The following is a 25,583-nucleotide window of genomic DNA, read 5'->3' as shown; positions in this document are numbered from 1 at the left end:
CCTGAAAGCGTTGAATTCAGCGTAAAGGAGGGTTGGCCGGAATGACGAAAAAATACATGTTTTCAAGTGAAAGGCTTCAAATACAAATGCATTAAAAATAATATTTATACGGCACTTTAAGGAATTTAGGGGACTAGCCATTCTCTAGTCTATTCTCGACACGCCACTGATCCGGATAAACCCTCCAAAAATATCTTGGAGCTTTTCGACCGCCCGAATTCTCCAGAGAGTAGTAAGCGAGCGCCTTAAGCTCCTTGGCCAACCGGCCGAATATGTATCTTGTATTAAACTTGTATATTGTAAAAGTAGATGAAAATATTAAAAAAAAAAAATTGTTTAGTGCTTTAAAATTCGAAGCCAAAAAGATTTTGTTGCTTGTTTGATTTCTTTTCGCCATGTTTTTCAAATGGGTTAATGTTACCTTAGGTAGCCAAGATGGTGGCTCGTCTCTAATTCCAGCAAGGAAACAGTGGGACGCACGTTCTAACCTAACCTAACCTATTCTAATAAATTACCATAATTATTATCTAATTCCAAAATGCTGGAATTAGAGACGAGCCGCCATCTTGGCTACCTAAGGTAACATTAACCTTAAAGGGCTATATATATAAATCATTTAAAATTATTAATGACATTTATGGCCAAAAATATATACGGAAGTTAAAACGAAATATATCAAGAAATAAGAACCGAAACGATATATTAAATTTTTCCTCAATTAATTTAATTAAAAATACGTGTTTTTCTCGATTTTCCGGATTATAAATTAAAATAGGAAGGTGGCGCTATCGAAGTCATATTTCATCGGCAAGATGGCGTATTGAATATGTAGTCGTTTCTTCCGTAAATATAGATAAGAATTTAGGAAAATAATCAAAAATGAGTCTCCGTATTTTGGTCGGGTGCAAACGTGTAATAGATTATGCTGTAAAAGTATGTATGTCTTCTGATCAAAATTAATTAATTATAAACACTCTGGTTTTGAACGAAGATTAAGATTTTATCATTTTTTTATACACAAAATGCGATCGTATTGTAAATTTAAAAAATTCCGTACTCAATTTGTTATTAATGAAGAAATATTAAAAGGGAGTAAATTGCACGATGAACTTTAAACCTGGTGCCATCTTTCGGGGATATTAGGTCATCAGATAATTTATATAAATTACATATTGGTAATTTATTTAAATTATTAATATATTTTTTGGTAATCATAAATTATTATAACATAATTACAGAAATCATCACACAGAAGGCAATGGTTTTATCATAAAGTGGTTTTATCTGGTTCAGATGATTATCTTTCTGTTAGTCATTCTTAAAAACAATTTATCTATTAATGTAATTTCAACATTTTCATTCTAGTTACACGTTCATATATTTCTTCAATACATAATTATATTTTATTTTGTCACAGATTTTATTGATTTTTCATATTGTTTTTTATGAGAAATTTGCTTGTTTCATTATTTGGCATTGTAATAATTTGTGGTATTTTTAAACAAGCTTTTAGTAAAAGTCTTCTGTTAATTAAAAAATTTTTTCTTGTCATTGGAGAGAATTGCTTTCATATTAAGAACTCTTTATATCAGTTAATAAACATAATTTAAAAGTCTTGTTAATTAGGTCAATAAAGTTGACCAAAAATGTTAGATTGTTTGTGATAATTTTAACTGCATATTAAAGGTTTTCGAAGTATTTTTTGAGTCTTGTTAATATTATATATATTGCAAAAAATCATATTAAGTTAGCAACAATGTTTTATATTTATACTAGCAGGCAAGCCTGGTGTTGCTCAGGAAAAAGTAATGATAGCAAAGATTAAGATTATTAGATTATAGCTGATTTTGGGACTTTGAGTCTCGAATTTGAACTTGGGGGACCGAGACGAGTTCAACAATACCCTACTTTTGGGCCGGAGACAAAAAATAAGAAAGTTATCATAGTTTTAAAGTTATCATACTTTTTTAATGCTATCATGCGGACGGCACCGTAGTTACTAGTGCTGCCATTTTGCGGTAAAGTCTGCAAACAAATTAAAAAGAAAGCACTCTGAAAGGCAAGAAATTGCATGAACAGTCGAATGCCACTTCCTTTTTTTTCTTTTGTTCAAGCATCGCGACTGCAGATCGCGATAGCGCAGTTGGCTCGCAGTATTGGCCAACTGCGAGTGATAGCGAGACTGAGGAGCCATAGCCCCCGAGGTTGATGAGCGCGAGGGTGTGCAAAAAGGACTTAACTTGAACTGTAGACGATCAGTGTGCTCATGGATCAACATCTGTGTCTGTTGAAGGTATATATGGCCGACTTACCCGTCTTGCCGGACTGCCTGTTAAACACACAATAGGCTTAGTGGAGAGAGCGACGTAACTTCCAATCATCACACGATCGCCGAAAAAAGTATGATGACTTTCTTACTTTTTGCCTCTGGCCCAAAAGTAGGGTATCATTGAACTCGTCTCAGTCCTCTGAGTTCAAATATATACTCAAAGTCCCAAAATTCCATAGGTGGTAATCTATAGTATATCCAATAAGTGTATCAATGTGTCTGTCTGTATTCAGGAATTTCCTAACAATATGACATGTATTCAATGTAGCCTGCTGTAGTGTGATGCATGTGTTTCTATTCAATTGTAATGCTCCCAGGCTTTTGTGTAGTGTGTGTGGTATGACAACAGAATGACAGGTACAATAAGCATCTTATCCTCCACGAATGCCTTATATCCTGGGCAAGTTCTGTGTGCTAATTTTTTCAGTGCATGCTTTTTGTATATTGTGAGTGTTTGGAATGGATACGTCTGTAATGTACGTGATTTTATTGTGTTTGTCAATGAGTATGATGTCTGGTCTGTTGTGGTAAATTGTTTTATATGTGATTATGGTTCTGTCGTAGTCCATTTTGTGCATGTTGTTTTCCAAAACTGTCTATGGGATGTATTTGTAGTAAGGTTCATGGATGTTGTGTTTGTTTGCAATCTCTTGTTGTATTATATTTGCTACTTGATTATGCCTATGTAAATACAGACTATGTAAATAGTCTGTGCTAAGAGCTTGTAACCAGAGGTTATATGTTATATTGTTTATAGCAGAATGTGGCATTTTCTGCAAGAGTCATTTGTGAATGATGTCTCCTTCAGGATGTTTTCTGTACTTTCTAGTTTATGACTCAATCTTAAATGGCAACCATAAACCACCCTCAGTTTCTTTGAACAGAGAGCTCCTAGTCAGCCAGTAGTTTAATGCAGTTTTGGCAGGCATGCCTATGACCTAGCTCATAGACATGCTTGCCATGAAATGCCTTTTGGGTTTGTGACTGCTTAATGGCTAGTGTCTATGTTATTTATGTATTGAGCTATGTCCAGGTGCTGAGTGTAAGTTTAAAGGTGTGTGGTTACTGTCTTCCGGAGTTATAGCTTTAAGTAATCATGATGTTTCTCGTTTTTGAATTTCCTCAGTGTCTGAATTTATTTGTAGGTCAGAGGTTAACTATATTAGTAAAGCCATAGTCATCATTACAAGGAAGAGTTAAGTCTTTCTTCAGATGATTTTGGGTGATTATTATTATTAATGTATCTTATGCTCAATGCTATTATTAATACTTGTAATATAGCTGTTTATTTTGTGTAATCAATATATAATTTCACTTAGAACTTATAAATGTCAATACTGATTTTAATAATTAGATGATTTAAAGCAGTTTAATTTACTTTAGAACTGATGATTTGCTTTTTGTCCTTTTATTTTGATATATGAATTAATGAGCTATTTATTATTAATTAAGTATTGGCTCTATGGAGGACTTATCACACACTATTGACATTGTTGGAGTAATCAAAAAGAAATGGGTGAAGATGGATGGCCAGACTATCTGAAGTGCATACCATCATTATAATAAACCTGAGTTCAACCATTTCTATTTGATTACTTTGGCATTGTCAATAGTTTGAGATAAATCCTCCATAGAGCCAATACTTAGTTCTCGTTAATTCATACTTTAGAACTGTTTGGACTATTGTCTAAGAAAATAGTTAGAACATGTTTTGAACATGAAACTCTTGCCTAATATATGAACATATTGCTAGTTTGTGCTATTTAAATGAACTGAGTTGGAATTTTATTTCAATTTTTTAACTAATGTACAATCAAAATAGTTTTAGTATATCCTTAATTTGATCAAGATGATTATGAGCTATCAATATCTTTCCTTTCACAAATACACAATTAACCGTCAACTTTCGCTCTTATAATCTAAAAATTCTTAGTGTTTTATTAAATACTTTGTTGTTAATAATTAGATTAATATTTTTATTTTATTTATATATACCACACTAAGATCTGTATTATGATATGGCCAGTTAAATATTTGAGAAGCTTTCATTGTTAAGGAATCTTTGATTGTGCGATGATAAATAATAATTATTTTTATATATTAATCCGAAATTATCTGAAGATATTTCAATTCAGAATATTTACCTAGCATAATTTGCATATTAAATAAAATTTGACTCTCATTTTGATTTATTGTTTTCTAAATATTTCTAAATTTATTTAAATTATCTTATTATTAATTTAATTAGTAAAAATTATAGCTGTGATTTTTGGAAATTATTAAATATTTGGCATTATTTTCAGTTATAGTTATTTAGGTAAGAGATTGATCATGATATATTTTTGTATATATTTTCTGTAATGAAATGCAATAATCATGATATAACATTGACACTAAAGGACCCCATTCTAATCAGTGTAAAGGAATTGAACATTTTGAAAATTCTTATATGCAGTTTTATTAATACATAAATAAATAATTAATCCTTTTTAATAAATATTTAGATTCGTGTAAAACCAGATAAAACTGGAGTTGTAACAGAAGGTGTGAAACACAGTCTTAATCCATTTGATGAAATTGCTGTTGAAGAGGCTGTTCGATTAAAAGAAAAGAAATTAGCTAGTGAAATTATTGCAGTATCATGTGGCCCTTCTGTTTGTCAGGTAAGTGATAACTTTTATTTAATTTTTTAATACAGAAAATATAACTATAATACAAAGTTAATATCTCTTAAATTTATATATTTTTTATTATTATTATTATTATTTATCAAATAATGTTACTAATGATTTCATAAGAACCTATGATACTAATAAAATAATTTTTAGAAATGATAATTGTGAAAAAAGACTGCTTTTTATAATATTTGAACTCATTCATAGATGATAAATAATAAATCAGTTTGAAATAATAGAGAAGTATTTAAAGAGGGGAGAAGAAAATATTTTTCAGAAATGGTTTAAAAAGTTGATTTACCTCTCTGAGTTATTCTAATGCAACTATTGCTAAATGTAATAAAATTCAGAATGCTCAATAAAAATGTACATATATTGATTTATATAGTAATCGGTGTAATTTATTTTTTTAGTTTGAATATTACTAGCTTATCAAAGTCAAATAATAATCAAGCTAAAAATATTTTTATATTGTCATCATTGTACTTATCTCAGGGTCTGGAGTTGATAGATCAAGCCATCCCGACTGTGACTTCAAATCATAGAAGTTTATGTCTAACTCCAGCTCTGACTTCTGCCTCTAAATAATTTAATATACTTTGAATATATAAACCCGAATGGCATTTTATCACTACCAATGAATCATCAGCTACTTTTTAAGCATTTTCAAGTGAATCATAGGTATTCCTATTAAAATCACTGAAAGTATTTATCTTTTTTCCACAGTGTTTTTCATTATCAACATCATCATCAACCACACAGTGACAAAGATCATGATATTGGGGAATCATCATAAAATAAGATGTTGCATTACAGGAGGATCCTGTAATACAAGATGATAAGTTATTAAAAGCTTTACCAATATAAAGTACAGAAAAAAAAAGAACAGGTCCATTTTTACAAACTCCTCAGCCCTAGATAACTTGTAGATTATATATCACAAAAATACAGTATGTTTTAGAATTGAGGGAATATGGTACTTCATAATTATTTAAAGAGGGTAAAAGATAAATGAAAAAAAGTTTTATATTTTATAGCAGTTTTCTTTTATTCATTCTGAAAAGGATTCATTTGTCTTATTTTCTTAATTATCCAAATTGATATGATATTAACAAATTGTTTTGTTGTTCACTTAGAATTTATCTTTTGTTAAAAAGATTAAAAGTAAACCTTTTTCTCTGAGAATTATTCTCTTTTGTTACCAACTTTTGGAGGTGAGTCAATAAAGTCGGTAAAGAAAGAATAATTGCGAAATAAAAAAAGATTTACTTTTAATCTTTAATGAAAAAAGAATTTTAAATGAAATAACACCAATCTCATTGATTTTTAAAAAACTTCTTTATAGTTTTGTTGTTACTTTCCTAACAAAGTTTCATTTTTCAGGAAAGTAATAATTTAAAATCATATTTTCAAAATAATTTTTCAGGAAACAATTAGAACTGCTTTAGCAATGGGAGCCGATAGAGGAATTCATGTAGAAATAGAAGAATCACAATATGCATTTCTTCAGCCAATTCATGTTTCAAAAATATTAGCAAAACTAGCACAAGAAGAAAAGATTGATCTTATTATTTTAGGAAAACAAGTAATTTGATTTAATTATTTTAATAATTTTCTTATTTTGTTTCATTCATAGTTTTAAAAAAATTCTCTTTTAGGCAATTGATGATGATGCAAATCAAACTGCTCAAATGAGTGCTGCAGTTCTGGATTGGCCACAGGTATGAAAATAATAAATGCTATATATATATATATATATATATACATACATACACAGGTAACCTCTGTATAACATGGGAGTTATGTTCCAAAAAATTGCTGTGTTATGCGAATTCGTGTTATACGAAACAAAGATCTAGTATGAAAAGGAAGGTTAGGTTCCAAAAATTAAAAAACATGCTATTATATTTTCATAAATAAGATAAATATCTTTATTAAAATTTTCTTAAGAAGTGATACATATTAATATAAATTAAACAATGTTTTCTTCATCATCACTAAGCACTGTTAACTGAAAATTTTTAATCTACGTAGCCAAAAATGAGACACAATTAAAGTATTAAAGTATACTTGTAAAGGTGTGGATTGTCCCAACGGTCAGAGGTGCGGTTCAATGCCTAAAAGCCGGTGACTGAAAGCAAGCAAGTATGGAATAAGGGAAAAACATCTGGCAACTTCAAAATCAGAAGCGTCGAGATCTGGCAACACTGAAACAAGTTTTGAGAAGGACCACGTGTGTGGACAGAAGGCGGGATTACATACTGTACTTAAGTACTAATAATTCACGAAAATTATGCAGGAAAATCTGATAGTACGTATGCGCTCAAATGAAAAATGTCAAATGAGGTATCTTTCACACTTAAAAGCTTTATCAGGTTTATTGAACTGTTGTATGGGGATTTCCCTATTTTCAAATTAGATAAAGTTCGCTTTTAATAGTTTTTATCACATTTCATGTTGTACGAGGATTTTACCCAATTCTCGAAACATGTTAGAATGAATCTGTGCTATAGAAGTGCCGTGTTATACAGGGGTTATCTGTATATGTAATACTTTAAAAATGTTAAAAACATAAATTCCAATAAAAAAAATATTTACTAAAAATATAGGAATCTCTTGTCAAGCATAGTTTTGAAATAACAGTTTTTATCAAGAATTAAATCAAGAAAATATTACAAAAAACTTTTATTATAATAAAACATTTAATATTTTGATTACCAATAATTACTTTTTGTTATGTTTTAAAATACAGTATAATGTTTAGTTTATGTAATTAAAAAAATTATTTATAATTAAATGCCAAAAATAACACTATTCTTTTCATCTACTACTACTGTTGGCATACTACCAAACTTGTCATTTTATAAACATTGATTTAGTCACTGAATTTAACTTGAGTTTTAAATGAGGACCGGAAGCATTGTTGATGCCTTATAAAGAAATGCAAAAAGATTGAAAAATTAAAATGAGTGAATCTTCAATGATTAACTTTTTTTGTGGAGAGAGTTATGAAAAAAAAACACATCACAATAAATCCTAGTTAAATCCTAGATGATGTTTTATCATCACAGTGCTGAGCTGCAATTTTTAATTTATTTAATTTAAAATATATACTCTCCACCTCAAATTAATACTGTAGGATCTTGCCCCTGTACATCATACTTTTCCTTTAACGGTAGAGTCGTGCCAGTCATCTATTAACTGTTTTCAGGGGAAAAGTTTTGAATTGAAATAATGTGACTTTTAGTTTGCATTTGGAAGTTCATATATAGTTAATTTGGGCTTCCTGCCCCTAAGGTCTGGTCTTGGACTTCATTTATCTAAATCTGTTTTCTGGCCAGAACTGGTACACTGGCCAAAACTGGTACATCTACCCTAGACAACAGTGGGAATTTATAGGTCTACAGTTTTTTCAAATTGCAGCTCAATAAATATACAAATTTTTAAGAAGGAATAGTCAATTTAATCTACAATAATTATTAATCATGGTATCCCTCTGAGCCATATCTGCAACAATCTGTCTCTGTAACTTTATTCATTTTGATAGATAGCAGTAATAAGTTTTACCCCAAATCCTATCAAATACATTATATAATAATACAGACTGAAAAGTTTATTTGGTAAAACTTGATCCTTGAAAGGAATTCGATATGGTTCTATAATTAATTAATTGATTATATAATTTTTCACATTGAGTTTTCCATTTCATTCATTCATCAAAATATATTTCAAGATATTTAACTATGTTTGTTTGAAAAGATTAAGTGTGTATAATCACACAATGAATTATTAGAACGGTCAAATATGGTATTTTAAACAGTATTTTATATCAAATGTTTATTGCAACTATGATGTTTTTTATTTTATATATATATATAATAATAGTATTTCTTATTACATTTGTGGAAATTTCTTCCTTTATAACAAAATTTTTCTTATACATTATATCTTGTAAAAAGATAATATAACTGTGAAAAGCAATGAAATTTTCTTGGCAATTTTATTTTAATATGAATCTAATATTTTTTATGATTACTTAATTAAAAACTTTCTTAATTTTCAGGCAACATTTGCATCAAAAATAGAAATAGAAAATGGCAAAATGAAAGTCACAAGAGAAATTGACGGAGGTCTGGAAAATATAACCGTAACACTTCCAGCAGTCTTGAGTGCCGATCTTAGACTCAACGAGCCTCGATACGCCACTCTTCCAAATATAATGGTGAATAGTTTTAATTATTATTTTAGAAAAGTTATGTGTAATATATGGGAGTCATCTAGTAATTTGAATAGAAAATACAGATTGCTGTTTTGTTTTTTAAAGTTTATTTTGATTTTAATATCATCATTTTAATATTTTGATTTTGATATCAAAATAAACTTCAAAAAATATTCTTACTATAAATTTTTAAAATTCTAGTTTAATGTTGATTTTAGGATGTTTATGTTTTAATTGAATTTTATAAAACACTTTAAATTATGTTTAAAGTGAGCGTATTTCTCCTAATAATTACATTTAGTTGTATTTTATTATTTGTTTGAATACTTTTATCTGAAGAGAAGTTCCAAAAATGCTTAATAAAATTCTGACATTTTAAAGTTCTTTACTTGATAGCTTATCTATTTTACTTTAAGAGAAAGTAGATTTCTTTTTGTAATAAGCCTTTTTATTATTATTTATCATTATTCCAGAAAGCAAAAAAGAAGCCGCTGGATAAGAAAAAACCTTCGGATTTGGGAGTGGATATAACTCCCAGAATTGACATTATATCGGTGGAAGACCCTCCTGTGAGAGAAGCTGGAGCTAAGGTGGAGTCTGTTGACGAATTATTAGCAAAACTTAAAGAATTTGGAAGAATATGATGATTATGAAAATGAGATAGATTATCAATATAATGTTATCCATAATTTGATTATTAAGGTACCAAATATTTTGAATATAGCTAATTCAAATTGTGAAATTTTTTGTAATAAAATCATTTTCAAAAGAAGCTTTATCAGTTTAACGGTTTTAATTATAAATATTCAGTTTTATTTTGCTAAGTAATTATAAGCAGTTTTATTTCCATGAACATCATTATGATATTTATAGGGCAAGTCAGAGGGATGACTATATGTGAACACTACCACACAAGAGTACCAAGATCTTAATACTCTTTTATGGCAGTGTGTTCATGTCATTATTGTGTGTTTCTATCACTGAGGAGGAACCACTGATCTCGTGATATTTGACATTGTTTGACTTCCTGGTAATGGAAAGTGATATTTGCAAGCCAAGTGCATTGTTTGACTTCCTGGTAATGGAAAGTGATATTTGCAAGCCAAGTGTTGAAAGTGATATTGAAATCACAATTGCCAGTCTCTCAACCATTTAATCATTTCTGTAAGCAATTGCAATTGATGTCTCTCAGGCATGTTGCCTGACTTCTTGGAAAGTTGGTAGATTCTTCTTGCAAATACCACTCATTGGTTCCCTGTAAATCAAATAGTGTCAGCACACCATCAGATCAAACACACAGCCACTCTCTGATTCATCCTGGAATTCATATTCATATCTTTCATTTATAAATATTTACTAAATGAAATAAAATGACGGAATAGGGTGCGAACGCAGGTTCCTTTACAAACTGAATAGCGCAACAGAGTATGAATAAAAAGGAAAAAATATTAGTGCACAGTGGCGTACCATCATTGGAAGTGTCGCTTTCCTTGTATTTTCTAAAAAATAAATACATATTGCGCGATTATTTTCATATTTTAACGTATTTTGGATTAATTAAAATTGATATTTTATTATAACCGCATTATGTATCTTATTACAAATTTCGATACTACACATGAAAAAAACAATAAGATCGCTGTTGTATATTCAAATATCAGTGGCAGAATGGAAGCGTTATATTGTTGAAACTGGGTCAGCTTCCAAACAGCCAGATTAAAGGCATTTGCACCTGCACTTTACAGAGCACCAACCTCAGGTGGTTTAGCTGGTGGAAGCTACACACATATAACACTTCCAATGATTCTATCGCAGACCAGTTCTGGGCTGTTAGCCGCCTGCCTGCTAGATATTTGCCACCCTCGCCCGATTACGTGAATCGTGAGCAGACTAGATCAACGGCGGGCAACCCCCGGCCCACTGGTCAGCTACAGCTTGCGAAAAGTTTCTATCCGGCCTGCGAGATCTTTAATAGATTATTAAATTGGAAAAATAACTAATTAATAGTTATTTTTCCAATTCTTTGTAATTTTCGATAACGATAAGAGAAATAAATGTAGTAATTAACTTTTTATTTATTTATTTCATATTTGCAGACTAAAAAAATTACAAGTCACAAGAAGGCGTCAATTAACTACTACGGCCCACAGAAAAAACAAAATTTATTCTGGCCCATGTTATAAAAAAGGTTGCCCACCCTAAACTAGATTTATAACTTAACCCAACCGATAGGAGTTTACTGGCATGTTTTTATGATAGTTCTGTATAGTTGACAGGAGTTTTAAGAAAATCCATTAAAATATTTGATATATTTATTCTGCGTTTATTCAGGTCTCCCATCTTATATTACTTACGGATTTCAATGTTAAACCGGTGATATTACGATTTAGTATGTCCCATCTGTAAGGGAATGCAGAAAAAACGTGTACAATTCTAGTAGTGTTAAAAAATTAACTGTTACTTTGGCAGCATCATTTACAACCAAATTTGATGAATGAGACGTACAATGGTACAAAAAAAAACTCTAGAATTTATTTTCCTTAAATTTACGATTTATATATCCGTTGTCATAAAAATTTGTCTTTCCAATGTTTTCCCAAGACTACAGATATTCAAATACAAAGTAACTGGTTTCGACTTATTTCTACTAAGAAGTAGTTAAATAATTAAGAGATTAGGGAATGGGGACATAAATAAAACCCTGCTGAAATAGCCAGAATTTTAATTAAACAAAAGCTTAACCGAACCAATCACTAGCTCAGTACAGTGGGGAACTGATTTCCGTGTACACCTGGTACTAAAACGAATTACAGTAGTTAGAAAACAAATGACTATTAAGTTTAACATATTTACATCTATGGTGAGAAACGTTTAAAATTTACAACAGCAATGTGGCGTCCTTTGAGATATACTAGTGATGCGACAAAAGAGGCATTTGACATTGACCGGTATCGGCACCCTCGGGATTTGGCAGCTTGCGTGCATGCACGCGCCGCACACCTACCAGGACGCGTCTGATTCCATTCATTAGCCACTCGTAGGGAGCTAGGGGGATACTATAGATTACTGTCTATGGAATTTCGGGACTTTGAGTATATATCTGAACTGATGGGACCGAGACAAGTTTAACGATACCCTACTTTTGGACCGGAGACGAAAAATAAAAAAGTTATCATACTTTCTTCCGGCGATCGCGCGATGATAGGGAGTCGCGTCGCTCTCTCCGCTAAGTCGACCTCGCTATCGCGATCGGGAGTCGCGTCGCTTGCCGTTAAAATTGCCTTTAGTAGACGTTTCCCCCTTTTTTTACTTTGTTCAAGAACTACCGTGAATCAATAACTAGTGACGTTTAGCACATGGCGGCTCCCCTCCGGGAGGTCAGTCGAGAGCACGAACAGTCAGAACGGCCGCCACGTTCGCTGCCATAAGTAACATTAACCGAAATGGCGATCGCGCGATGATCGGAAGTCGCGTCGCTCTCTCCGCTCTCGTATCGCGTGTTAACCCTACTGGAGATGACCGTAGTCCGACGTCATGGTTTGCAGACTTCACCGCAAGATGACAGTACTAGCAACTATGGTGCCGTCTTCATGAAGAGCATTAAAAAAGTATGGTAAGTGAAAAAGTATGATAACTTTTTTATTTTTCGTCTCCGGTCCAAAAGCAGGGTATCGTTGAACTCGTCTCGGTCCCCTCAGTTCATATATATACTCAAAGTCCCGAAATTCCATAGATAGTAATCTATAGTACACCCCTTTTCGCTTAATTGGGACAGTACCAGAAAAGGAATTTAGCAATTTTTTATATATTTTAGTAATTTTCCGAAAATATGTAGGCACTACCTACACAGACTAATGTCGTGTAGGCCTAACGATTGGTAGAGACAAAGCGAATTGTCTTGCTCGGGTAGTTCGGTTTTTCCGGAGAGGGTCAGCATCGTGGGATGTATCTCACGGGGATTTTGTCTGAATCAAACCTGAATGCGAGTTACTGACTCTGCTCTGGATTGGACCACACCCTTAAAAACAGAGACAAAGATCGCCGGACAATTTTTCGAGGTCTCTCGACTGAGTTGGAAGACAGCTAGAGTTCCGTTGGAAAGTATTGCGTGCATAATTACGTCTAGATTCAGACAGCAGCCATCCGATTGTTGAGACCAGCATCGAGCTGGCGAATTCTACGAACACTCCTATCAAAATGGCCCTTCTCCAAGCAAAGGAAACTGTGCTCAAAGGAAGACCGTAAAATAACTTTTGGACAAACACTTTTCTTTCTCCTTTTTTAGTTAGAACACGTTGTAACTAAGAAGAAAGAAATGAAAAACTGTTTGATCAGGAACGGATCGAATGGTTAACCCTTGTGTACAGTACGTCACTAATAATATTTGGCAACACTAGCATTATGCGAATCAGTTATCTATCGTCGTGAGTCTGGCATATTTATAGTACAAATATTTTTTGTATTTTGGTTTAATTAAGCATTAAAATAGGTACCTAATTATTATTTTTTACCTACATATTTATTTACCTACGTATTACATATTTTTTTCTAGAACTTATTATTAGTTCGTTTAATTAGGGCACCTGCTTAATTGGGTAAAATGGATTAGTTCCAATGTGTCCCAATTAAGCGGAATCCACTGTAATCCACTGTAATTATATTATGGATACTGTCGAGCAGGGCCGGCGCGAGGCAGGTTCAGCGCGTTCGCCGGAACCCGGCCCCGCGTTCTGAAAGGCCACGCGCTGTACGAAAACTCATCTGACATTTTGCAGGACCCCCTGTATAGTAGATTGAATATTCAGGTGTGTGGAAAATGCAATCGCATAATCCACTAATCGATGACAACTTGCTGCTCACTGACGTGGGTGCAAGATTTTCTCTCCCGTCTTTGCATTGAAATATTTCGTTACAGCGTGTCGCAGACATTGACATTAAATGTTGTCATCAAACGTTGACACACGACTGCAACACGGATGCGGAGGACATTAGGTGTTAAGGTAATTACCCAATTAGAAAACACCAATTTTGATTAACTTTTTACAGAATTAGGCCTATAATACCATAAACAGATGGAAGACATTTTTTTAATAGCAATGATTCAGTTTGAAGGCGTGACAAAAATCATCAAAGTTCAGTGTAAGTCATAAAGTCTTTATATCCTGGAAATTAAAATCCAAAAGCAAACATTTTTTTATTTTTTGTTTTTACCTTTTATTTAGTCTAGTGTGTAGTAATAAATAATATTTAAAAATAATTTTCACATGTAGTCTTATTTTGGGTTTGAATGGGTTAAACAAAGACGCATCAGGCTATCCCATTGTTAACGTCTTCCACGTTGGACGTTACTCAATCTCTTAACGCGGGGCCACGACTCTAATCGTTGCGTCCCGATGAATTTAAGACGACGAATACTTTTGAAAGTAATATTTTGGTTTAAACCGTGTCATATACATTTTGATCTTTCACCTGCTGTTAAACATTTTGAAAACGTTTGATTTCTGGTAAGTATTTTTTTTCAATTATTTTCCCTCTTATCAACTTAAAATAAACCTTAAGGCCGAAACTCCACTAGCGTAAAAACGGACGTAAAACCCTTCGCCGTAAAAGCTTTTAATCACGTGACTATGGTATTTTACGCCTGAGCAGGTCGTAAAAGCGAAACGCAAAAGCCAAGCGACCAACGTAAAAGTGAGTCGAGCAGTGTTCAACTTTCGAGGCGAAAACGGCCGTAAAACGATACCATCCACCAATCAGATGTCATTGAAATCTAGGTCATTGTGACACGGTGCGAAAATGGCGGAAAACGAGCTTTTGTGTATGTTCTCTCGTGGCTAGTCTATAATAGATCTGCTAAGATTTATCGAAAACATCTGAAAGTATTCATGTATCTACGACAAGAGGTATTTCGATTATAATAATAAATGTCTAAATGGATGCATAAATCAGCAATGAGTTTCTCAACAGTCATTGCTGATTTATTTCATCCTCGTGTTAAACCGATGTTTACTCAAAAGCCTTCGGTGTGTACAGACAGAAGCACAAAAATTCCGTGAGAGGAGCGCTATGAACCAAGAACTAATAACCGAGAACGTCACATCCTTTTTTCGGACGGTTTATATAAGTTTCTTTTGGGTCCCAGATCGAACATTCCGATAGGTCGAGGCCGACTTGCCCCCTCTCTAATTGGTCCCCTCCTCGTTACGAATTTTAACGAGATCGGATTCTAGATCGCGGAATGAGTCAACATCGAGTGACAATTCGATTCCTATCGAAGATGTTCGATCTAAGTACTCAAATTCATCTACTGTTTTAATATGAGTAGTTCGATTTTTCTCCGAAATTTCTACAAACATGTCCTTATATGGACATAAAACATTCGTTTTTCGTTTGATGGTTTCTTTTACAACATTAAAATAATTATTAATATTGTTTTCTTCTATACATAAAAAAAAATTTTCCTTTTTCTTTTGCACAAATTCTAGGCCCACTTCCGAAGCTTCACACTCATATGTGACATGACTAACATCTTTATGGAAACGGGAACGCATAAGCGATGACATTGAAGGCATATTTCGGATAATTGAGAACGAATAAGACCTGTATTTGTAAATAACTAACAAGTTGTTATCGTTATTTGAAAATAACTTTTTTAGTTTTAAAATTTTCGCTGGATGAAAATATTTTTTTTTTATGAAATGAAAAGACAGTCGCCTCCAAAAAATAATTTTTAGTGGATCACCATTTATTTCCTTACATTGTTCAAGAATAAAAACTTTAGGACGACCCGACCTTCCTTTTTAGGCTTCACGGCCGCCCAGGAAACAATTCTATAAAACACAGGAAAAACTCCAATTAAAATTATAAAAATTTCACAAATATTGGAATTGGTGACCTTACGACGTCTTGAGTTGCATCCATGACTTCCAGTCGGGATTTTCGGACTTTATATCCACTTGTAAATTTGCGCTGTAAAATGTAGATTATCTTGTCCTCCCTCTGGCGGCGAATTATTATTAAATTTTTAGTTTTAAAATTTTCGCTGGATGAAAATATTTTTTTTTTATGAAATGAAAAGACAGTCGCCTCCAAAAAATAATTTTTAGTGGATCACCATTTATTTCCTTACATTGTTCAAGAATAAAAACTTTAGGACGACCCGACCTTCCTTTTTAGGCTTCACGGCCGCCCAGGAAACAATTCTATAAAACACAGGAAAAACTCCAATTAAAATTATAAAAATTTTTCACAAATATTGGAATTGGTGACCTTACGACGTCTTGAGTTGCATCCATGACTTCCAGTCGGGATTTTCGGACTTTATATCCACTTGTAAATTTGCGCTGTAAAATGTAGATTATCTTGTCCTCCCTCTGGCGGCGAATTATTATTAAATTTTTTAGTTTTAAAATTTTCGCTGGATGAAAATATTTTTTTTATGAAATGAAAAGACAGTCGCCTCCAAAAAATAATTTTTAGTGGATCACCATTTATTTCCTTACATTGTTCAAGAATAAAAACTTTAGGACGACCCGACCTTCCTTTTTAGGCTTCACGGCCGCCCAGGAAACAATTCTATAAAACACAGGAAAAACTCCAATTAAAATTATAAAAATTTTCACAAATATTGGAATTGGTGACCTTACGACGTCTTGAGTTGCATCCATGACTTCCAGTCGGGATTTTCGGACCTTATATCCACTTGTAAATTTGCGCTGTAAAATGTAGATTATCTTGTCCTCCCTCTGGCGGCGAATTATTATTAAATTTTTTAGTTTTAAAATTTTCGCTGGATGAAAATTATTTTTTATGAAATGAAAAGACAGTCGCCTCCAAAAAATAATTTTTCATCCAGCGATAAATTTTAAAACTAAAAAATTTAATAATAATTCGCCGCCAGAGGGAGGACAAGATAATCTACATTTTACAGCGCAAATTTACAAGTGGATATAAAGTCCGAAAATCCCGACTGGAAGTCATGGATGCAACTCAAGACGTCGTAAGGTCACCAATTCCAATATTTGTGAAAATTTTTATAATTTTAATTGGAGTTTTTCCTGTGTTTTATAGAATTGTTTCCTGGGCGGCCGTGAAGCCTAAAAAGGAAGGTCGGGTCGTCCTAAAGTTTTTATTCTTGAACAATGTAAGGAAATAAATGGTGATCCACTAAAAATTATTTTTTGGAGGCGACTGTCTTTTCATTTCATAAAAAAATAATTTCATCCAGCGAAAATTTTAAAACTAAAAAATTTAATAATAATTCGCCGCCAGAGGGAGGACAAGATAATCTACATTTTACAGCGCAAATTTACAAGTGGATATAAGGTCCGAAAATCCCGACTGGAAGTCATGGATGCAACTCAAGACGTCGTAAGGTCACCAATTCCAATATTTGTGAAAATTTTTATAATTTTAATTGGAGTTTTTCCTGTGTTTTATAGAATTGTTTCCTGGGCGGCCGTGAAGCCTAAAAAGGAAGGTCGGGTCGTCCTAAAGTTTTTATTCTTGAACAATGTAAGGAAATAAATGGTGATCCACTAAAAATTATTTTTTGGAGGCGACTGTCTTTTCATTTCATAAAAAAAAAATATTTTCATCCAGCGAAAATTTTAAAACTAAAAAATTTAATAATAATTCGCCGCCAGAGGGAGGACAAGATAATCTACATTTTACAGCGCAAATTTACAAGTGGATATAAGGTCCGAAAATCCCGACTGGAAGTCATGGATGCAACTCAAGACGTCGTAAGGTCACCATATTCCAATATTTGTCGAAAAAATTTTTATGAATTTTATATTGGAGTTTTTCCTGTGTTTTATAGAATTGTTTCCTGGGCGGCCGTGAAGCCTAAAAAGGAAGGTCGGGTCGTCCTAAAGTTTTTATTCTTGACAATGTAAGGAAATAAATTGGTGATCACTAAAAGATTATTTGTTGGAGGCGACATTGATCGTTATTTGAAAATAACTATTAATTTCGCCTTTCGCCTGTCTTCATAACAGGCGAAAATTACAACTTTTACGCTTTAGTCCTACTCTTTCTTTGGTAATTTTTTTCTTATTGTCTATTTTTAAAATTAACTTCGCGTTGGCAGAAAATTTCAATAAAATAATGTACAGTAGATCCAAACGTCTGTAACTAACAGCTTGATTTTATTATCGGGATTACAGATCAAACGTAGCATTAGTATGGGAGAATGTCTAAAAATTGATAACATCATATTTGCTGACCCCTACAGCCAAGAACGTAACTGGAGCGGTCGAGTAGTAAAGGACCGGACTTGACATTCTGACAGCCTGTTGAGAATTAAACTTTATGAGTGGGCTTTAACAAACCCACTCGTAATACTATTAGCCTATAATCCTGCGACTTTTTAGCTACTATAAGGTCAATTTTAACGAATAAAATAATAATAAGCTTATATGCTTAACACGACATCTCTAGCTTTCATCGCGTGATATTTCCTTTTGTTTACACAAGACAGCGTTACTTTTTACCATATGTCTTACAAGATCAAAAATAAAAAGTGAATATTGTCACGTAAGTATAGTGTGATGCTCGAAATATTTTATCCATTAGTTTGTAAGTTCTTTGCCAATAATTGACAATAGGGTTTCAGATAATCCTGAAAGCCTGAAATATTTTTGAATTTCAAAAAACCGTTTCCTACCTTCCACAACTTTTGGGAATTATACTAAAGTGTAAGAAAAATTGTGAAAATAAGTTAAATTATCATTTGGTTCTGTAAACAGTCCACATCTACCATACGTTCTTACACTCAACTTCTATGAAACAAAATTTCTGTCGGGTGTTCTTAGTCTGTGTAAAATTTTATCTTTAAAACAGATAAAAAGTTCACACAATAAGCCACAAAGCCACGTCAAGGCGACACCCATTTTGTGGTAGTTTTTTAGCTTCCAGAAACTGACCCTGATTGCTTGACAGAGCAGCAATCAGAGAATAAAACTGGATATTCTTTGCTATTTGATTTATTCAGTAAACTGAAATCATTTCCAAAATAAATTAATGCCTGTCATTCTAATAAATTGTTCTTATCGCAATTCTCAGTACAAATTTGTCATTTAAAACTAAATATAGCAACGAATATATAATTAGTTTCAAAACATAAATAATTCATAATATATTTGTATATTAAAAAAAATACATAAAATACTATATAAGTATAATATATAGCCTAGATATATTTAATTTATAATTAAATTCATATTACTAAATAAATAACATAATAAAATTTAAACTATTGAAAAACAACAATAACTAAACTATCACAAAACACCAAATAGTAACAACTCATAGTTTCATGCTTATTACAGTGGCGGCATGATCTCGCCACGTTGTGTTACCGTCGTAGGACTCTTGTGGCATTTTATAGAAACAGCGAGGCCATTCGCCATCCCACCACGTCCTGATAGTAACACCGTAACCTGAAAATAACACTCTTACCTGAGTTTGCGCACGTCCGATGGGTTTCATGCTTATTATAGTGGCGGCATGATCTCGCCACGTTGTGTTACCGTCGTAGGACTCTTGTGGCATTTTATAGAAACAGCGAGGCCATTCGCCATCCCACCACGTCCTGATAGTAACACCGTAACCTGAAAATAACACTCTTACCTGAGTTTGCGCACGTCCGATGGGTTTCATGCTTATTATAGTGGCGGCATGATCTCGCCACGTTGTGTTACCGTCGTAGGACTCTTGTGGCATTTTATAGAAACAGCGAGGCCATTCGCCATCCCACCACGTCCTGATAGTAACACCGTAACCTGAAAATAACACTCTTACCTGAGTTTGCGCACGTCCGATGGGTTTCATGCTTATTTTAGTGGCGGCATGATCTCGCCACGTTGTGTTACCGTCGTAGGACTCTTGTGGCATTTTATAGAAACAGCGAGGCCATTCGCCATCCCACCACGTCCTGATAGTAACACCGTAACCTGAAAATAACACTCTTACCTGAGTTTGCGCACGTCCGATGGGTTTCATGCTTATTTTAGTGGCGGCATGATCTCGCCACGTTGTGTTACCGTCGTAGGACTCTTGTGGCATTTTATAGAAACAGCGAGGCCATTCGCCATCCCACCACGTCCTGATAGTAACACCGTAACCTGAAAATAACACTCTTACCTGAGTTTGCGCACGTCCGATGGGTTTCATGCTTATTATAGTGGCGGCATGATCTCGCCACGTTGTGTTACCGTCGTAGGACTCTTGTGGCATTTTATAGAAACAGCGAGGCCATTCGCCATCCCACCACGTCCTGATAGTAACACCGTAACCTGAAAATAACACTCTTACCTGAGTTTGCGCACGTCCGATGGGTTTCATGCTTATTATAGTGGCGGCATGATCTCGCCACGTTGTGTTACCGTCGTAGGACTCTTGTGGCATTTTATAGAAACAGCGAGGCCATTCGCCATCCCACCACGTCCTGATAGTAACACCGTAACCTGAAAATAACACTCTTACCTGAGTTTGCGCACGTCCGATGGGTTTCATGCTTATTTTAGTGGCGGCATGATCTCGCCACGTTGTGTTACCGTCGTAGGACTCTTGTGGCATTTTATAGAAACAGCGAGGCCATTCGCCATCCCACCACGTCCTGATAGTAACACCGTAACCTGAAAATAACACTCTTACCTGAGTTTGCGCACGTCCGATGGGTTTCATGCTTATTTTAGTGGCGGCATGATCTCGCCACGTTGTGTTACCGTCGTAGGACTCTTGTGGCATTTTATAGAAACAGCGAGGCCATTCGCCATCCCACCACGTCCTGATAGTAACACCGTAACCTGAAAATAACACTCTTACCTGAGTTTGCGCACGTCCGATGGGTTTCATGCTTATTTTAGTGGCGGCATGATCTCGCCACGTTGTGTTACCGTCGTAGGACTCTTGTGGCATTTTATAGAAACAGCGAGGCCATTCGCCATTCCACCACGTCTTGATAGTAACACCGTAACTTGAAAATAACGCTCTTACCTGAGTTTGCGCACGTCCGATGGGTTTCATGCTTATTACAGTGGCGGCATGATCTCGCCACGTTGTGTTACCGTCGTAGGACTCTTGTGGCATTTTATAGAAACAGCGAGGCCATTCGCCATTCCACCACGTCCTGATAGTAACACCGTAACCTGAAAATAACGCTCTTACCTGAGTTTGCGCACGTCCGATGGGTTTCATGCTTATTACAGTGGCGGCATGATCTCGCCACGTTGTGTTACCGTCGTAGGACTCTTGTGGCATTTTATAGAAACAGCGAGGCCATTCGCCATTTCACCACGTCTTGATAGTAACACTGTAATTTTAAAATAACGCTCTTACCTGAGTTTGCGCACGTCCGATGGGTTTCATGCTTATTACAGTGGCGGCATGATCTCGCCACGTTGTGTTACCGTCGTAGGACTCTTGTGGCATTTTATAGAAACAGCGAGGCCATTCGCCATTCCACCACGTCCTGATAGTAACACCGTAACCTGAAAATAACGCTCTTACCTGAGTTTGCGCACGTCCGATGGGTTTCATGCTTATTATAGTGGCGGCATGATCTCGCCACGTTGTGTTACCGTCGTAGGACTCTTGTGGCATTTTATAGAAACAGCGAGGCCATTCGCCATCCCACCACGTCCTGATAGTAACACCGTAACCTGAAAATAACGCTCTTACCTGAGTTTGCGCACGTCCGATGGGTTTCATGCTTATTTTAGTGGCGGCATGATCTCGCCACGTTGTGTTACCGTCGTAGGACTCTTGTGGCATTTTATAGAAACAGCGAGGCCATTCGCCATCCCACCACGTCCTGATAGTAACACCGTAACCTGAAAATAACGCTCTTACCTGAGTTTGCGCACGTTTGATGGGTTTCATGCTTATTTTAGTGGCGGCATGATCTCGCCACGTTGTGTTACCGTCGTAGGACTCTTGTGGCATTTTATAGAAACAGCGAGGCCATTCGCCATCCCATTACGTCCTGATAGTAACACCGTAACCTGAAAATAACGCTCTTACCTGACTATTATCAAAGTGAAAGTTTAATCTTGTGGATGAATATTTGAATTTTTCCTTAACAAACTTTTAAATTTTTTTAAAGTGATTATTAAATATATCCTATTAACTTGATATAATAAGCGTATTTTTAGAGTGTAGTTTTTTTGTTGTTTACCTATGAATTACAATTGTAAGTGGAATATTTGTGTGATCACAAATCACCTTAGTTAGTGTACATATTAAAACTGTTTATTATGATTATATTAATACCTAATGAAAGATTGTATCTAGTTTAAGTGAAAGTATTTCTTATCCAAAAAAAATGGTTTTTATTGTATTCTGATTAAAGAGCATCTAGAAAAGACTTTTCATCCAAGTTCTAAAGAAGTTTTTTAAATTTATTTTTTGTTTAGAAAATATAAGAATCCAATATTAATTAAAATTTATTATAAATACAATAAAATAGTTATTTTTAGTTAAAAATTTTTTTATGTCTTCGAAAAAGAAAAGTCTTACATTTGTAATTAATGTTTTGTTTTTTTTTTTTTCATTTCGTAGTTTTGCAATTATCTTCATCTCTCCAATGGAGCTTTTAAGTAGGTTGAAGACCTCAGCATTTATCTGTAAAATATATTGTCTTTCTCCACATGAATATAGGCCTATACAGATAAATGATATCGTGTTACATGCTTTTACCATTTTTAATATTATTAACTACTTTATATTATTTTTTGTTAGGTGTTCTTCTTTCTGAATGTATCATAATAGTGAACATTATATAAAAATGATTTTAAACATTTGCTAATCGAAATTATTTGTATTTAACGTGTTCTGCTTTGTATGAAAGTAATGAATAATAATTTTACTTGAGATTAATACTTATAATTGAGCATTTGGTAGAGTCTTTAATGAAAATATCTATGACAAACTGTAACTCAATACTCAGACGTCTAACAAAAATGTAATGTTTCTCAATAGCGCGTTATAGCTTCAAGGGTTCCATGCAAATTTGAATTCGGGGGACCAAGTATAGTGTTGATTTCACATATTTTTTTGGAGTAATTTTTTGGTAGAAATATTTGTTGGAAGAGATTAGTTTAAGGTTCCTTGTTGCTGGAGACTCCAGGCAATTAGTTTTTTTTGTTTACAGGATAACGCTCCAGTAATATTAATATCATAATAAAATATTCTGTTTAAATGAAGCGACTGTTAAATTATATTCTGAACTTACGAAATACTTTCAATGAATTTCAAACCATTGCCTTATTTGAAATTCAAACATTTCTTCATGTTTTATACAGGAAAATTAATAACGTATCCTAACTGTGTACCAAATTTAAACTTTCAACTTCTAACCGTTTGAACTCTGACCTTATTATTATTATTATTATTAACCCATCTCGATTATATTACAAGAATGCGAATGCTAATAACCAGTAAAATATTCATTAAGTCCGATCACAATGGAGATATCACACATGACCCCTTCTATGTCTCTACTCTGTCGAGCTTTAATTAAGAACCAAAATTTAATAGCATTAACGCCCTTTATACACACGCTACTGTGCCAAATTCTGTTACTTAAACTTTACTTATTCTAAGTTATTGTTTAATATTTCAGAATAGAATAAAAAAATTAAACAAATTAGACGCCAAAATACGCGCATGCACGTGCGAATTTTTCCGTTTTTTGACATTTTTGGGGTTCGAGAGACCTCCAAACGTATAGATTTGCAAAAAAGTCAGAGGGTCGAATATGACACGATTCAAATACTTCTTCGTTTTTTATATACATAACAAGTTGGAAAAATAAAAAGGAGTCGGAATCGGGGGAATTTTTGACGACTCCGACTCTGACTAAAACACCGAAACTCCAGAACCCTGATGTGTAGGTACGTCATTCGTATTACAAAATTTAAGAACAGTATTTACAGCCCGTTCAAATCTATGTCAATTCAACACGCCAGAGATCAAATTAAAAATTAGAAATTTGACATAAAAATTTAAAATTGCTGCAATCATTTATAGAAACTTTTATCAGATTGAAATTGAAATATAAGTTTTCTAATAATAAGTGAAAACTTATCGACAAAATTAAAATAAGACTCGAATACTCCAATACTCTTAGTTAATAAAAAGTTGCTCACTAATGGCCAAGCTGATAAAACCAATGACTGCTGACTATTGAACACTTGTAGTCGGACGTGGGTTCGTTCACTCCTGACCTAAACACGTGGAATTTTTTGGATTTTCTTGGCGTGTCTGACACATAAATAGAGGCCAGTTTCTCATAGAAAACACTCTTTGGAGGTACCCACGCTTCGGAGATGCCCATCTGTTGCATTCCATTAATCTAATCAAATAGTACGAAAGTTTAAATCAACTTTTAAGATGAGTTTAATTTATTTTATTGATCTTAAAAATTTGAACTTTTAAAATAATTATTTTATGAAATATTACAAGAAATGCGGTATCCCACCGATAGGTAGTTAAAGTGTGTCAGTGAGCTGCCTACAGCTTTGACGAACTCGAAATCGAAACTGGGCAAACACTCGAAGAAATTTTGGAAAGAGTTGGCCTGTCTCGAATATGTCGGGCCCCTCACCATCTCGTCGGAGTCCTGATAGGCGTGGTTAAAAAGGCCTTCTTAGAACCCTAAGGTCGGTAAGAGCCAAATGAAAATATATGTCAGTTGAAGTTAAAAATTTCCAGATTTTGGATCAAACAAATCAAACTTATTTTGCAGAATCTATTTTTACTGCATTTCTTTGACATTCTATCGAATATAAATTATAATTTGCATTAGAGTATGTTCGATTTAATCATTATATTAAGAATTACAAAGAAATATCTGTAGAAATACTGGATAAATATAGAACAAATTAATAGAATATTTTTAAAACGTCTTTTTTACTTTGTCGAGAATCTCCTGAATTAACAATAGTTTTGTTTGCAATAATCGCAAATACATTGTTACATAAAACAATATTTTGTCCATTGTTAACAATTTTTGTTACCGTAGAAAGATTTCACATTTATTTAAAAATAAATTATAATTTCTGAAAGATTTATTACAAAAATTCCAAATGACATTTCGAAAAATATTCAGTCATCCACTATAACAAATAAAAACAAGTAAAACGGCAAAGCCATATTTGGGACAATACTATGTCTCGGATACTCACTGCTAAGCTGGATCACTTTGACGCTCTCGGCGGGTCTCGTTCTCTTCTCATTCTCCAATCATCTTTGGTATCGCTGGTTTTGAGGGCGATCTTTGAAACTTCGCCGCCTCGGCCACGAGGTCATCCACGGGCCATTTTCGGTGAAATTAATCTATCCAACGTCGAAATTT

At 33.7% G+C, this 25,583-nt stretch overlaps 1 protein-coding gene across 1 annotated transcript; it reads left to right on the top strand.

Moving 5' to 3' along the window:
• The first annotated feature begins 786 nt into the window (after positions 1-786).
• Etfb (Electron transfer flavoprotein beta subunit) lies at positions 787-9,995 on the top strand. The gene is made up of 6 exons (XM_067262253.1): positions 787-933; positions 4,834-4,992; positions 6,431-6,589; positions 6,663-6,725; positions 9,068-9,226; positions 9,697-9,995. Exons 1-6 carry the CDS (start codon positions 880-882, stop codon positions 9,865-9,867), a joined length of 765 nt encoding a protein of 254 aa, XP_067118354.1. The 5' UTR covers positions 787-879; the 3' UTR covers positions 9,868-9,995.
• Positions 9,996-25,583: the final 15,588 nt, after the last annotated feature.

The sequence above is a fragment of the Centruroides vittatus genome, unplaced genomic scaffold (assembly GCF_030686945.1).
Source record: "Centruroides vittatus isolate TY-2023 unplaced genomic scaffold, ASM3068694v2 contig_1422, whole genome shotgun sequence".
NCBI lineage: Eukaryota > Metazoa > Arthropoda > Arachnida > Scorpiones > Buthidae > Centruroides > Centruroides vittatus.
Note: the sequence above shows the minus strand (reverse complement) of the source record. Positions and strands in the feature narration are given on the sequence as shown.

What these genes read in the sequence shown, in the direction of transcription:
- Etfb (XM_067262253.1), top strand. Translation starts at nt 880, where the DNA reads ATGAGTCTCCGTATTTTGGTCGGGTGCAAACGTGTAATAGATTATGCT. An exon ending in GTGGCCCTTCTGTTTGTCAG is followed by an intron (nt 4,993 to 6,430) that starts GTAAGTGATAAC and finishes ATAATTTTTCAG; the next exon opens with GAAACAATTAGAACTGCTTT. An exon ending in TTATTATTTTAGGAAAACAA is followed by an intron (nt 6,590 to 6,662) that starts GTAATTTGATTT and finishes ATTCTCTTTTAG; the next exon opens with GCAATTGATGATGATGCAAA.